Source organism: Syzygium oleosum, unplaced genomic scaffold (assembly GCF_021117445.2).
Source record: "Syzygium oleosum isolate NSW1041296 unplaced genomic scaffold, Sole_v2.1 Sole_v2.01, whole genome shotgun sequence".
NCBI classification, from domain to species: Eukaryota; Viridiplantae; Streptophyta; class Magnoliopsida; order Myrtales; family Myrtaceae; genus Syzygium; species Syzygium oleosum.
Genome location: NW_026607485.1, coordinates 26,825,956 through 26,840,874, shown reverse-complemented (window position 1 = coordinate 26,840,874; position 14,919 = coordinate 26,825,956). Strand labels below are relative to the sequence as shown.

The 14,919-nt window shown below is 40.9% G+C and overlaps 1 protein-coding gene across 1 annotated transcript; it reads left to right on the top strand.

The window, feature by feature from the left end:
• The first annotated feature begins 7,178 nt into the window (after positions 1 to 7,178).
• On the top strand, positions 7,179 to 13,978 carry LOC115686296 (DNA topoisomerase 2-like). Its single transcript, XM_030611529.2, has 19 exons — positions 7,179 to 7,805; positions 8,204 to 8,499; positions 8,587 to 8,653; positions 8,738 to 9,008; positions 9,089 to 9,288; positions 9,379 to 9,588; positions 9,710 to 9,823; positions 9,911 to 10,021; positions 10,106 to 10,270; positions 10,361 to 10,702; positions 10,790 to 10,923; positions 11,003 to 11,363; positions 11,441 to 11,627; positions 11,739 to 11,788; positions 11,907 to 12,332; positions 12,409 to 12,589; positions 12,690 to 12,754; positions 12,836 to 12,944; positions 13,169 to 13,978. The coding sequence occupies exons 1-19, from the start codon at positions 7,224 to 7,226 to the stop codon at positions 13,735 to 13,737; spliced, it is 4,440 nt and encodes a 1,479-aa protein (XP_030467389.2). The 5' UTR covers positions 7,179 to 7,223; the 3' UTR covers positions 13,738 to 13,978.
• Positions 13,979 to 14,919: the final 941 nt, after the last annotated feature.

Sequence of the window (14,919 nt, the reverse complement as noted above, 5' to 3'; positions counted from 1 at the left end):
GACGACTTCGAGGGAGGAAAAGACAAGGCAAGAGTCATTTGTTTTTGGTCGTGCCGGAGAAAAGTCGGTCAGAGAGAGCGAGAGACAGCGTGCGAACAGTCCCACATCGTTTATTTGGTAGGGTCGAAAGATGAAATGATGTAGAGAGACAAGGACGGCAACGGAGGCGCACTTCAGCATATGGTCCCCCCCCCCGCTAGCGCATCGCTTCGAGTTCGTTTGACTACACAATATTCGCGCATTATTTATCTATACACTATATATATAATACGTGTATGTATACGTAGATCAGATAGATTTATCGACCTCCCTGAGTCAACCTTTGCATTTTGATGATGCAATTGCATATTTAACTCGTTGCATATTTTGTCTCTTTCTCCGCTCAGCTCGTGTTTGGTTGCGGTCGCCGAGCAAACAAGACCATCGAGAACGCGAGTCATGTGTTCCACTCTAATAAAATTCGTGTGCTTTTCGGTGTTAGTTTCCAAGCTGACGTTTGCGCATTATTTAGTTAATTCGAAATTTGCAACGTCATTTGTGACTTCAGGACAGGTTAGAATCCATTTGCTTTTAACTCGAAATCGAACTCAACGATTTAATTGGCTACCGGACATCCTCAATTGGACTTTTAATTAATAATTGAAACCATGGAGTTTTCAATGGCCACAACCTTACAAAAACTCCCGTATCATAGCGAGTCACACTGATGTTCCGAAACTTGTCATATTACATCTCTTCCACGCGAATCTTTTGCCTTGCTCGACCAACATCCCTTTCCTATATCGGGGTGGTATCCCGAAAAGTAAGGGCCTTTTTAGTTCGGCTTTAGGGGGAATGCCTTTGGCAAAATGTAAAGGCCTTTGAGTTAAAAGGGTTTTTCGAAATGCAAGTAGTATTTGGTAATGTGTATTTTAAAATCACATTTGAAAGTAACTTTGGCCTAAATGCCGTTTGGTAAAAATTATTTGTAAAAGACTTTTGCTGATATGTAAAAAAAAAAAAAAAGGTTGGCCAACTGCCCACCACCGCTGGCCAGATCTGGTTGCCGGCCAACCACCGACGGCCAGCCTCGCCTGACATTAGGCGAGGCGGCCTGAGGTCACACGATCTTAGGTGAGTCTGGGTCACGCGACCTTAGGCGGCGATTGCCTAGGGGTCGCACGATCCCGACGACCGCCGCCTGGGGTCACCGGACTTTAGGCGTTACCTGGGTCGCTGGGGTCGCGCAACCCCCAGGCGGTGGTAGCCGGGGCGCTAGCCCTCAGGCGGCGGTCGCCGGACCAGCTATTTGGGAAGATGATGAACAATGCGCGATGAACAGCGCTCGATTGCATTCCGAAAATGCAACTTTCCAATGCTCCTCATGGATTCCATTAAGCTAAAGGCCCTTTCCAAGCTAATTGCATATCCTCAAAGCATTCCAAAAAATTTGTCAAACAATTTTGTATTTGTTCAAGGGACTTTAGAGCTCCAAAGCAGTATTCAAATGCTGAACCAAATAGGCTCTAAATCTTGTACCGCATTTTGACCGGTGAGAAACATAGAGACTAAGATCAATCTGGAGTGTTCGATGGTACCTTAGGGTGCGCATGGAATGCATTCCGGAATAAAAATTCTGTTCCGGAATGCATTCCGGAGCAGAATGGCGTTTGTTAAAAAATTTCCGGAATGCATTGTAGAGCGATTTTTGCATTCTGGAATAAAAATGCGTTTGTTAAAAATATTTGATTCCAGAATGCATTATTGATTCCAGAATGCATTTTTGATTCCGGAATGAGTTTTTGGCAAGAAAAAGAGAAGCTACTTTTTGTAGCTTTTTGATTCCGGAATGCATTCTCTCTATTTTCTCACAAATTTTTTTTCAGAAAATACATAAAAATTGAAAAATTCTAGAAAGATTCATAAAAATTTCCAGAAAATAAAAAAAGTCAGATTTCGGGAAAATATGAAATTTGGTGAATTTTTTTTAAAAAAATAAAAAAAAATCATAAATTTCAAAACTTCACAGAATAGCTTAAAACACATGTGGCCACCCACTTTAAGTGAAATTTAAATTTTTGGAGGTGCCAAAAAAAAATCAAAAATTTCAAAACTTCACAAAATGGCTTAAAATACCTGTGGCCACCTACTTTGAGTGAAATTTAAATTTTTTGAGATGCCCAAAAAATAATAAAATAATAAAAATTTTCAAAACTTCACAAAATGGCTTAAAATACCTGTGGCCACCCACTTTGAATGAAATTTAAATTTTTTAAGGTGCCCAAAAAAATAAAAAATAATAAAAAATTTCAAAACTTCACAGAATGGCTTAGAATATCTGTAGCCACCCACTTTGAGTAAAATTTAAATTTTTTGAGGTGCCCAGAAAAATAAAAAAATTCAAAACTTCACAAAATGGCTTAGAAAACCTGTGGCCACTCACTTTGAGTGAAATTTAAATTATTTTAGGTGCCCAAAAAAATTTAAAAAAATCAAAAATTTCAAAACTTTACAGAATGGCTTATAATACCTGTGGCCACCCACTTTGAGTAAAATTTAAATTTTTTTAGGTGCAAAAAAAATTAACAAATCAAAACATATTTTTGTTCTAGAAATCAATTTCTGGAGCAGAATTAATCATGTTTTACCAAACAGATTTCTCCTTCAGAAATCAATTTCTGGCAAGAATTCCAGAAATCAATTTCTAACAAGAATTTGATTTCTGGAGCAGAATGGTTACCATTCGCACTCTTAACAATCGATCCCCATCGTCCCACATAGTAATTGATGCTGTGATTCTCAAGGAAGATACCATACTGCACGAACGCTTCGAATAGCAACTTGCATAGAAAATTACGACAAGAATCAAAACTAGATAAATCTGGACTTTAGGGAGAGTTGGGGGGTAACTTTCTCCAGCTCAGGGGCTTTGCAAAATAGCTTTTTTAAGGCAATCTTTCATCTGTACCATATAAGATCGCAATCATATCATAGTGTTGGTGACCCCTACGATGTTCTTTTTACACTGGGGACCATGGAGGAGCCCCCAGCGGTTTAATTTTTTCCAGGCAAAGATAGCGACGCCATAGGCCATAGCCCACGTCGTATAAATTGCGTCGCATCGTTTTCAAATTAATTTTGTAGGTATGAACAAGATTTGTAAAAGATTCATTTATCATGTGTAGGGCTCTGGGAAAATACCCCGCGACCCCCGAGAACCGGGATCGGGCCCGGTATTCTCGGGGTCTAGCTATCCCGGGTCAGGCTGCCGTGCTTCGAAAATGAACTTCCTGGTTCGGGCCAATCGGATCTTTAGAGGAAAACGCTTCGGTTCTCTTTATGATCCTTTTGCACCCCCCTCCACTTCTTCTGCTCTCCCTCACGGTCCGCCGCTCTCTGCCCTTAAGCTCGCTCGCGACTCGTCTGCCCACCGCCGCGCTACATCGAGGGCCCCATCGCGGCGGTCAAGCACCGCCACAAGCTTTGGCGCGAGGGCTCTTTATTCTCTGATTAGAGGATGGATAGAAATTAGAAATAACATCCCCGGCTTCCCTTGCCATCTTGATTATTCTCTGTCACATGTCGAAACTTCCGATCGTCCTCCTCACTTTGCGCATTGGATTTCAAGTTACATCTCTCGCCCCTAGAAAAATCTACCTAGTTGTCATTTTCTTTTCCGAATTTCCAATCCTCGACATTGGGTTTATTTTTCGGGTGAAAATTTCTGGTGTGCATAAGGGCATAGAGATCGTTTTTCAAAATTGGGGATATGCAAAACGTGGGTTTTGAAACGTGAACAGAGAGAGGTTGGCCAATATCCCCAGATGGAAAGTAAACCATAAGGCCTACTTGGCCCCTATAATACAAGGCCAATAGTTATTTTGCAAAGTCATTATCTCTTATTTTCCTTCCTTCGACAACTCTTATGTCTAGTCTCATTTTTATATTATTTGAGAATATCACAACGATTACGAAGCCCTAAACTTGTCAAAACGGATCATAAACCCATTTATAAACTCATATTTAAAGGACTGAGTTATTATATAGGCTAGTTTTATTTAGTAAATGGGTTATAAATTGGTTTGGAATATTATAACCTAAATAATATGGGCGCTAAATAGGTCCACGACTTACTTAAACCCACCTCATCTCTATGACTCTCGCCCTCACTTGATTTCACACTTGCTCACTCCATGTTTTCACCTCATTTTAGGTACGAGTTTTCCTTAATTGAGCTATATATTAAAAGTGTTTTAGTAATATGGATTGGATATATGTCACTAGATTTACATAGGGATGAGTCAAAGCAGATTAAAATGGGTCAATTTGGATCGAACTTTTTTTACTCGATCCACCCGTTTGATGGGTCTACAAAACCCTCAACATGAACGTTTACAATCGTTGACTTCCTCTTTTTAAATGTCACCAACATATGGCTCATGCGAGGAGTTCATAAAATAGACTTGTTCTTAAATAATTTGCAAAGAAAATATATAGAGAGAGGATAAGGATTTCAAATTTGTGAAGAATGCGGCGTTCAGAGATAACTATTTAAATAGTTATCTTAAAGTAGAAAGTGAAATTGAATCTCCCTACTCAGATACACAGACTTTGATACATCTGTTTTTATGTTGATGCCTCTAGCTGAACTGGATGAGCGCGATGTTTGCACAATGAATGCTGCTCCAGCCCCTGTTGTCTTCTTCTTTTTAAACTCCTAGGTTGATGTATTTAGTTGGGGGCGATAGGAGATTTTCAATTAAAGAACTGCATATCCCCCATTCAAATCCCACAAACTGCGTGCAAACTGTTATGGGTCAATGCCGTCTACATAGATCGAGGATACGGACTTAATTCACACAATTCTTATTCAATCGACAAAAGCGCCTCTATTTTAAAAACGAAGCCCTTTTCTCTCAAAACTGTAGCTTTCTTTTTTATTTTTTTGTGGAGGGCAAACACAAACACATTCATCGTTCCCTTAAGTGAAGGAGATTTGATTTGTGCTGACGCTCAATGCAGAAAGAAAAACTGAAACTGCCAAAAACTCTACGGCGACAAATTCTAAAACCGACCAAAAGTTCCTTTTTCAATTGGGTTAGCAAAGATAGAAGTTGCAAGGAAAAAAGGTGCAAAAATAAACATCTATACTAGCTAGTATGTTGAGGCAAAAGAGAATTAAAAGAAAGAGGAATGGGCCATACAAACTTTTAAGGAATCAAACTATCATGGAAGTATAGTAGGTAGCTTATATACACCTAAAGTGCAACTCCCACACGTCACTGCAAATATAAGTTTAATCTCTCTCTAATAATTTATTTCGCGATAATTAGCATGACATTTGATGATTAGCCATCTTTTTCCAAATCCAAAACAAGAAATCGTTCTCTCTAAAAAAATCATTCCCGAATTTCACATTTCTCTCCTAACCAAATGGAATTTGCCATTTATGAGTCCGTTTCAATCTGCTCCGCCATGGGAGAGGACACCGCGCATCATGCAAACGTAGGCGATTTCATGCAATTTTGGAACTGTTTGTGTATCATTTGGTAAGTTTTAGGCTCCGTTTGTTTGGCGGAAAATATTGTGTTTTTGGAAAATGTTTTCCCGGAAGTCATTTTCCTGGAAACTGTTTTCCCGGAACATAATTTTCCGGTGTTCGGCGACCAATATGAAAAAGTTTCGGAAAATATTTTTCGCCGGCCGCCGGCAATCGGTGGAGGGGGCTGGCGACCGGTGGCGACCGGCGGTGGTCGGCGACCGGCGGCGGCGATTGGCGGCGGCCGGTGGTGGCGACCGGCTATCGGCAGCGGTGACCGACATTCGAGGGGGCAGCGGCGGCAACCGGAGGGGGGAAGGAGGAGTTTGGCGGAAAATGATTTCCTCTTTTTGAGAAGCGGAAATCATTTTCCGCCAATTTGGTCATGTTTTCCCTCATTGAGGGGAAAATGTTTTCCGGGGGAAAATGTTTTCCGCCCCCGAACACCGGAAAACCCGGAAAATGTTTTCCTGAAAAATATTTTTCGCCAAACGAACGGAGCCTTAGAGTAGAGATGGAGGCACGAAAGTTGTCCGATAAGAGAGCAAAAGAAAGAGGAGAGAAAAGGGGTAGGGGAATATGCATGTTTATCTTTCATAGGCATTTCAGACGATTCAATTTAAAGGTGTGCGGCTTAAGCTATTTTAAGGGGGGTGGAATTAGCGTCACCCAAAAAGAATTACATCAAACAACCAACTGCATACTTTCGATTTTGGTTGTTCTTTCTCGCAATGTACGCATACTCGATAAATAGGATGAATATCATTACCAAACAATAAAGAAGAAGAATTGTTTGGCGTGCTGAATACCGAATGTTCGCGATGTCCTTAAATCCCATACCCAAGTTCCGTACTCTCGAGTCCGCTCGATCGAGCGATTAACTGAAATAGCAACGAGCGAAATGGAAGCACTCGAGTGTTTTTTTAATCGATATCATGCTCGTTTTTCCATCTAGCGCGTGTCGAAATTTAAAATACTTTTTCAAAATTTTTTAGAAAAAAAGCTATGAAAAGAATTGTGAGTGAATATACATCCGCATACTTTTAGAATCAAAAAATAAAATCTGATTATATGAATAGCAAGATTTAGAAAAAGTGAAAGAAGAAAAGAAAAAGAGAAAAAAAGTTCAATATAAAAAAAAAGGGATAATGACATAAATGGTTCCTAAATTTGTCAAAATGTGCAATATAGTCCTTAAACTTTAAGTTCGTTTAATATAGTCCTTGAACTTTAACTTAGTATGTAACGTCGTTCCTAAACTTTTAATTTGTTCAATGTGACCCATGGACTTTTGGTACTTGTTCAATTTAGTTCTTGGACTGTACGAAAATGTGTTCGGTGTCATCCTTCTACTAATTCAAATTCAGTGACAATATTGAACATTTTTATATAATCTGGGGACTTAATTGAACAGACACCAAAAGTCCATGGACCACAATGAACAAATCGAAAGTTCATGGATGGCATTACACATTGGACTAAAATTTAGGATCACATTGAGCAAATTTAAAAGTTCATGGACATCATTGCTTATTTAGCCAAAGTTTTAAGTACTGTAGAGTAATAAGCGAAACTACAAGAACCGAAAAGCAAAGGCGCCTCAGTTCAAAATTCAAACTCAATCTCTGTCTCTCTCTCTCTAAAACGGTAAAACCATCATTTCTTCCTGCCCCGGTTCGAGACCCTCTCAATCGCCGCAGCACCCATGGCCCAGACGCTCCCCCTGCAGACCAGCAACATCGCCAACACCGCCGCTCCTCCGGCGGCGGCGGCGGCGGCGGGGGGGCGGAAGGGCAAGACCGTCGAGGAGACCTACCAGAAGAAGTCCCAGCTGGAGCACATCCTCCTCCGCCCCGACACCTACATCGGCTCCGTCGAGAAGCACACCCAGGCGCTCTGGGTGTACGAGGGCGACGAGATGGTGCACCGACCCGTCACCTACGTCCCCGGCCTCTACAAGATCTTCGACGAGATCCTCGTCAACGCCGCCGACAACAAGCAGCGCGACCCCAGGATGGACTCCCTGAAGGTGACCATCGACCCGGAGAGGAACCTCGTCAGCGTGTACAACAGCGGGGATGGCGTGCCCGTGGAGATGCACCGGGAGGAGAACGTCTACGTGCCGGAGTTGATCTTCGGGCACTTGCTGACCAGCAGCAACTACGACGACACGGTGAAGAAGACGACGGGAGGGAGAAATGGGTATGGCGCTAAGCTCACGAACATATTCTCGACGGAGTTTGACATTGAGACGGCGGATGGCAAGAATGGCCTGAAGTACAAGCAGGTAAAAACGATATGAAGTACTATGAAGTGGAAGAACCTGCGTTATCTAGACTAGTTAGGCTTCTGTTTATTCGGGTCTTGGATGCGCCTGTGTTACCATTTCCTCTAGATTTCATGATGTGGGATTCCTTCAGGTTTATTTCTTGATGTTAGTTATGTACATTGCTCTGTTGGGAAGGTTGCTGTCTCTGTTTAAGCTGCCCTTGTTTGGTCAGAATGGTGCTGTTTTATTTTTTCAGGACGTCCTGCAGTAGTTTCTGCTCAAGGTTGTTGCTACTTCGTTTTAGGATAGTAAGCACACTCATTTCGGTTTTCGGTGGAATGTTCTTGCCATTTTTATTGGGTTGGTGGAATCAATTTGGTTGAACTCCTATAATGATCTGCTCCTATGATTCATAGGTTTTCTCAAAGAACATGGGAGTAAAAGGTGCACCTGATATTAAGCCTTGCAAGGCGGGCGAAAACTGGACCAAGGTCTCATTCAAACCAGACTTGGCAAAGTTTAACATGACCCATCTTGAAGATGATGTGGTTGCTTTGATGAAAAAGCGCGTCGTTGACATGGCTGGGTGTCTTGGAAAAACGGTGAAGGTCGAGTTGAACGGGAAAAGGGTTCCTGTCAAAACATTTGCCGAATATGTCGGCCTCTGTCTAAAATCTGCATCTAAAAATAGACCAGAATGCTCCCTCCCAAGGTTCTCTCCTTTATTTTTTCATCTGATTATAATCGTTTTGTAGTTTGAATTGGTATTCTGAATGCTAAATTTACTTGATTGGATCAGGATTGAGGAGACTGTGAATGATCGGTGGGAAGTCTGTGTAAGCCTAAGCGAAGGACAGTTTCAACAGGTACTTTGAAATATTTCTCTTCGTAACAGGCAAATATAGAGCTACTGCTACTGAACGAATTTGACATTGTGAATCCTACAACAGGTCAGCTTTGTGAATGGGATAGCTACAATTAAGGGAGGGACACATGTTGATTATGTGACCAATCAGATTGCCAACCATGTTATGAGTGTTGTGAACAAGAAGAACAAGAATGCCAACCTCAAAGCCCACAACGTTAAGAGCCATTTATGGGTTTTTGTCAATTCCCTCATTGACAATCCTGCATTCGACTCTCAAACCAAGGAAACTTTGACACTTCGTCAGAGCAGCTTTGGGTCCAAGTGTGAACTATCTGACAAGTTCCTACAAAAAGGTTGGACACTCTTTAGTGAATTTAAGGAAGTTGATCGATTAATTTTTAGGCGGCTCTTCTTTATGCTTGCTATAATGCAGTGGCAAAGTCTGGAATTGTTGAGTCTCTCCTCTCATGGGCAAATTTCAAGCAGAGCAAAGACCTGAAGAAAACTGATGGGGCGAAGAGAGAGAACGTACGTGGGATTCCCAAGCTTGAGGATGCTAATGATGCTGGAGGTAGAAACTCTGATAAGTGCACCCTGATTTTGACAGAAGGAGATTCAGCAAAGGCCCTTGCAGTAAGTGCTGGAACCTTTTGGATATGTTACTTCTTAATATTGTGGCTGAACATTCTCAAAGAGTTGGCTAACCAAACTGAGTTGATGCAGATGGCTGGGCTTTCTGTTGTCGGTCGAGATCGTTATGGTGTGTTTCCTTTGAGAGGTAAATTACTTAATGTGAGGGAAGCCAGCCATAGTCAAATAATGGAAAACAAAGAGATACAATTCATCAAGCAGATTCTTGGGTTGCAGCAAAATAAGGATTATGACAGTGTCAAATCGTTAAGATATGGTCATTTGATGATAATGACAGACCAGGTTTCACTATTCTATAAATTTTGTTCTGTATGATCTTTTTGTCAAGCATGTGCTACTACTGCCAATGCTTGTCATGGTATAGTCACTGTGTATAAATTGCATTCTGGATGTACATTTGCAGGATCATGATGGTTCCCACATTAAAGGCCTCTTAATTAACTTCATTCATTCATTCTGGCCATCCTTGCTCAAAGTTCCGTCTTTCCTAGTGGAATTTATCACTCCAATTGTCAAGGTAGGGATGATTAAATTAAATCGATCATTTAAACCGTTCTTAGTAGATGGGAAAAAAGCTTAAAGCCTTCTCTAATTGTAACTACAGGCTACTCATAAAAATGGAAGAGAATTAAGTTTCTATACAATGCCGGAATATGAGTCTTGGAAGGAAAGTTTGAGGGGCAATGCAAGTGGGTGGTCAATCAAGTACTATAAGGTTTGCCTACACTGTTGAAGTATAACTCAGTTATTGCCAAAGTATTTGTACTGGGTAACATCAGTAGTTGAATGATTTCTGCAGGGGTTGGGAACAAGCACCTCAAAAGAGGGGAAGCAATACTTCCAAAATCTTGAAATGCACAAGAAGGATTTTGTCTGGGTTGATGACCAAGACGGAGATGCAATTGAGCTTGCTTTTAGCAAGAAGAAGATCGAAGCAAGGAAGACTTGGCTTCGTCAGTTCGAGGTTGGAAGTGCGGTCTGAATCATAAGCACATGAAGTACTTATTGCATTTTTAGATGTGACTTAATGGAATTATGGATTTGTTTCCCGCAGCCTGGCACTTTTCTTGATCAGAAGGAGAAGCTCATTAAGTACAGCGACTTTGTTAATAAGGAGCTGATATTGTTTTCGATGGCTGATCTTCAAAGATCAATTCCTTCCATGGTCGATGGCCTCAAGCCAGGTCAAAGGAAAATTCTTTTCTGCTCATTTAAAAGGAATTTCATCAAAGAAGCAAAGATTGCCCAGTTTTCTGGTTATGTATCCGAGCATTCAGCGTACCATCATGGCGAGCAAAGTCTTGCTAGTACCATAATTGGAATGGCACAGGATTATGTTGGCAGCAACAACATAAACGTTCTCATGCCAAATGGCCAATTTGGGACCCGCAACATGGTGAGAGTATTTCATATTTCACTGAAGATAATCAGTTTGTCTACAATTTCTTTTTTTCCACTTACATGGACCGTGTTAATTCGGCAGGGAGGAAAAGATCATGCTAGCCCTAGGTACATATACACAAAGCTTTCGCCAATTACACGGTTCCTCTTCCCTAAGGATGATGACAACCTCCTGAACTACTTGAATGAAGATGGGCAATCTATTGAACCGACTTGGTAATTACTCATTATAGGACCCTTGCTATTCGTTTTACCCAATAAGAAAGTGTTAACTAATACTGGTCATGTAATGCAGGTACATGCCTGTCTTACCTATGGTTCTTGTAAATGGTAGTGAAGGAATCGGAACTGGATGGAGTTCTTACATCCCCAATTACAATCCAAGAGATATTATTGCCAACTTGAGACGTTTGTTGAATGGTGAAATGATGGAGCCGATGGATCCTTGGTATCGTGGATTTAGAGGAACCATCGAGAAAACTGCCACCAAGGAAGCTGGTGTCAGCTACACTGTTTGTGGGATAATTGAGGAAGTCAATGATACCACACTGAGGATCACAGAGCTTCCAATACGTCGATGGACTCAGGATTACAGGGAGTTTTTGGAATCATTATCAACTGGAGAGAAAGAGAAAACAAAGGATCCTTTTGTCAAGGTAATGAGCTCTCAAAAACCTAGTGCATCACATCTTGTCTTTGAACATCGTCGCTAAAATGTAATTGCCAATTGCAGGAATTTGGGCAGCACAGTGACGATGTAACTGTACATTTTGAAGTTATGTTGTCAGAGGAGAACATGATGATAGCAAAGCAAGAGGGTTTATTGAAGAAATTTAAGCTGACCTCATCAATCAGCACGAGTAACATGCACCTGTTTGACTCAAATGGAGTGATTAAGAAATATGACGGCCCTGAACAAAGTATGCTAATTTTGCTGCTTAGGTCCTCCACCATATTTTAGTAGGATTATAACTTATAAATGTCATTATAATCCATGTTTCATTTTAAATTTATCATCTTTCTTTCTGCAGTTCTAGAGGAGTTTTTCCACTTAAGGCTCGTGTCGTATGAGAAAAGAAAGGTAATCTCAGTGAAAGCGATGAAATGGTTTCAGTTATTTACTTGTGCTCCCAGGCTTTTATTATGTGACTTGGTTGAAAATAGCATATTATGAGTACTTTTATATATGTCGCTCGCAGAAAATTTTGCTGGAAAACTTGGAGTTAAAGTTAGCGATGTTGGACAATAAGGTTAGGTTTATTCTCGGTGTTGTCCATGGAGAGATCATTGTGAGCAATAGAAAGAGAGCAGATTTGTTCCAAGAGCTGCAAGCAAAAGGCTTTGCTCCCTTTAGGAAGGCGACTAAAACAGTTGAAACAGTAGTGGCTGGGTCAACAGATGATTCAGAAGAAACAGAAGAGAACTCAGAGACCACTACCAAAGGAGTGAGAGCCAGTGATTACGAATATCTGCTTTCCATGGCAATTGGCACACTGACCCTCGAGAAAGTTCAGGAATTATGTGCTGATAAGGATAAGCTTGTTAACGAGGTTGATGCCCTGAGAAAAGCGACTCCAGAGAATTTGTGGTTGAAAGATCTTGCTGCTCTAGAGGAAAAGCTTGATGTATGATTTTCGATGCCCTCTTGACATTACTCCATTAACTTCTGTTTTGATTAATGCTTTCTGCTGCGTTATGCAGGAGCAAGAAAAAATTGATGCCCAAGCAGAGGAAGCGAGAAAGGCTAGAAGCAAAACAAATGGAGTAGGCACAAAAGTCTCTAGACAGGCACCAAAAAAGCCTCGCAAGAATACCACTAAAGCTAACAGTTCAGAAGCTCAAGCAGACGTCACTCAAGGATCAACCATTGCATTGGAAGCAGGTTAATATGGAATTGGTGTTATAACTTAACTGCTTGCATTATTATTATTATTATTATTATTTATATGGAGTCACTGACAGTAGATGTGTTTCTCTTTCAGAAAATGCTGCTGATGTTGCGAAACCAAAACGCGGTGCCGGTGCTGGGAAAGCTCCAGCTCCAAAGGTGTGTTTGGTTTCTTCCTTTTAATTAAAATCAAGGCAACTGTCTTTGATGATATTCACATATCTGTTTTCATTTATACAGCCTAGAAAGAGTGCCTCAGTTTCAGATGACGACGAGGACTTTGAGTTGCTCGACTTAAAAGAACGACTTGCTGCATATAACCTTGAATCTTCACCAGATAATTCATCAGGTAAGAGCTTTTCCCAGAGTGACTTTGATTTGTTCGACTTAAAAGTCAATTCCATCCGTAAAGATACTGTGGCTACATGAGACAGTGAATAGGGAACACCCGATGTTTTACGGAACAGGTGCCATATTTGCCCAAAGTTTACTTGAGACTTGTATCCTTTTGCTGTAGCCTGGACTTACTTGGTCATTATGATTCTAGCATAACACATTCTTCGTGCAATGCAGCCCTAGAGGATAAAGTGCCTGATATACCACCAGTCAAGGCAAAAGAACCTAGCAAAAGGGCTGCCTCGAAGAAGAAGCCCTCGGTTATCCTCTCGGACACTTCAGAGGAAGATAATAGTAATGACAGTGGAGATGATGACGACTACGAGATAGTGGACTCTGAAGCAGAGGTGGCAAAGAAGAAAGGAGGCAGAAAACCAACTGCTGCTGCGAAGACATCAAAGCCACCTGCAGCAACAAAGAAAGGTCAAGCCAACAAGCAACAGGCTGGGGGAACGACCCAACGGCTCTTGACTGAGATGTTAAAGCCAGCTGAGAGCACTGGAGTTTCGCCGGAAAAGAAAGTACGGAAGACGAGGGCATCTCCTTTCAATAAGAAAAGTAGTTCCGTGTTGGGAAGGGAAAGTAAAGTAGATAGTTCCACCGCTGATGAAGCTGAAGAAGTGTTCGAAATGGCCCTTCCGAAAGGAAGGCCTCAGAGGGTGACCCGCAAGCAGACAACATACGTGGTGAGCGATTCTGAGAGCGAGAAGTCGAATGATTCCGACTTTGATGAAGATGACGATTAGTTGATGATGTAAATGTAGTTTTTCCATGAATGACCAATGCTGTATTTTTTTGAAATTCAGCACTTTGGATGCGAAGTCATTCATTAGTTTGTAGTCGTTTGTGTCCATCTCTCTCTTTCTCAGAGGAGATGTTCCATGTAAACCCGTGGTTGTTATTGTGTCAAAATCACTGTGTTCTGTACAGCTCGTGTGGTCACTTTACTCTTAACAAAATCTTCTAAGAAATCATTTCGCTTTGTCCTGTCTTTTGGCTAATTATTTTGCTCCTAAATGTGCGCTGTCTATACATGGGTTAGGCTCCCTGTTCAACTAGCTTTAGGCTTTGTGACGATGAATATTGTACATATTAATATGGTTCAATCGTCATCCTTGATCATCAGAACAAATAACACTTATATACATTGCACCAATGGAATCTTTATCACTATAGCCCTTTAATATTTAGTTAAACCTAGGAAGTTACTTCTAGTCAAGTAAAAAAGTTAGGGAAATTTTCAATTTGAGCCCCAAAGTGAGCCCATTTTTTCAAAATGGGGTAAAAAATTTTGGCTCACTTTGGGGCCCAAATTGAAAATTTCCCAAAAAGTTATCATGATCAAGATTATAGAAGAACCGTCGATATTTTTTTGTTAAAAAGGATTCGTCGACGACTAATTTATTCTATACCCTTGTCAACAATGAGTGTATAGAAAACAAATCCATTTGGGTGGAGCCAAGAAGTAGTGGTTATATAGATGTAATTATAAGCATTGGAGATAGGGATGGGTCTCTCCTATATGCTGCCTTGCCACTAATTTTAGTTAAAAAGTGATGAAGGACATGACATTGCTCAAGAGGAATATATTCTCCATACCTATAAAGACTACTCAACCAATACATAGCTCAATAGATTTTATCCTTTGTCATGCAATGATAAAATCGGTGGAGTCCCATATACTAACATAAGTGGATCCGTTCACCAACCCTCACGGGGGTATTTGAATCAATCCCTATACTCTAAGAACTGCCATGCATTCATGGCATTTGAATCAATCATGACTTTAGGCAGGGCCATGCATCATATCTCTCTGATACCCACGAGTAGATAAGCATATATGTTACTTTATTGGAATTAAGATTTTCCCTCGAGAAGGTCTCTTTTCTATCGGACCGGTGATATCTTGGGCTAGTTTTCATAAACAT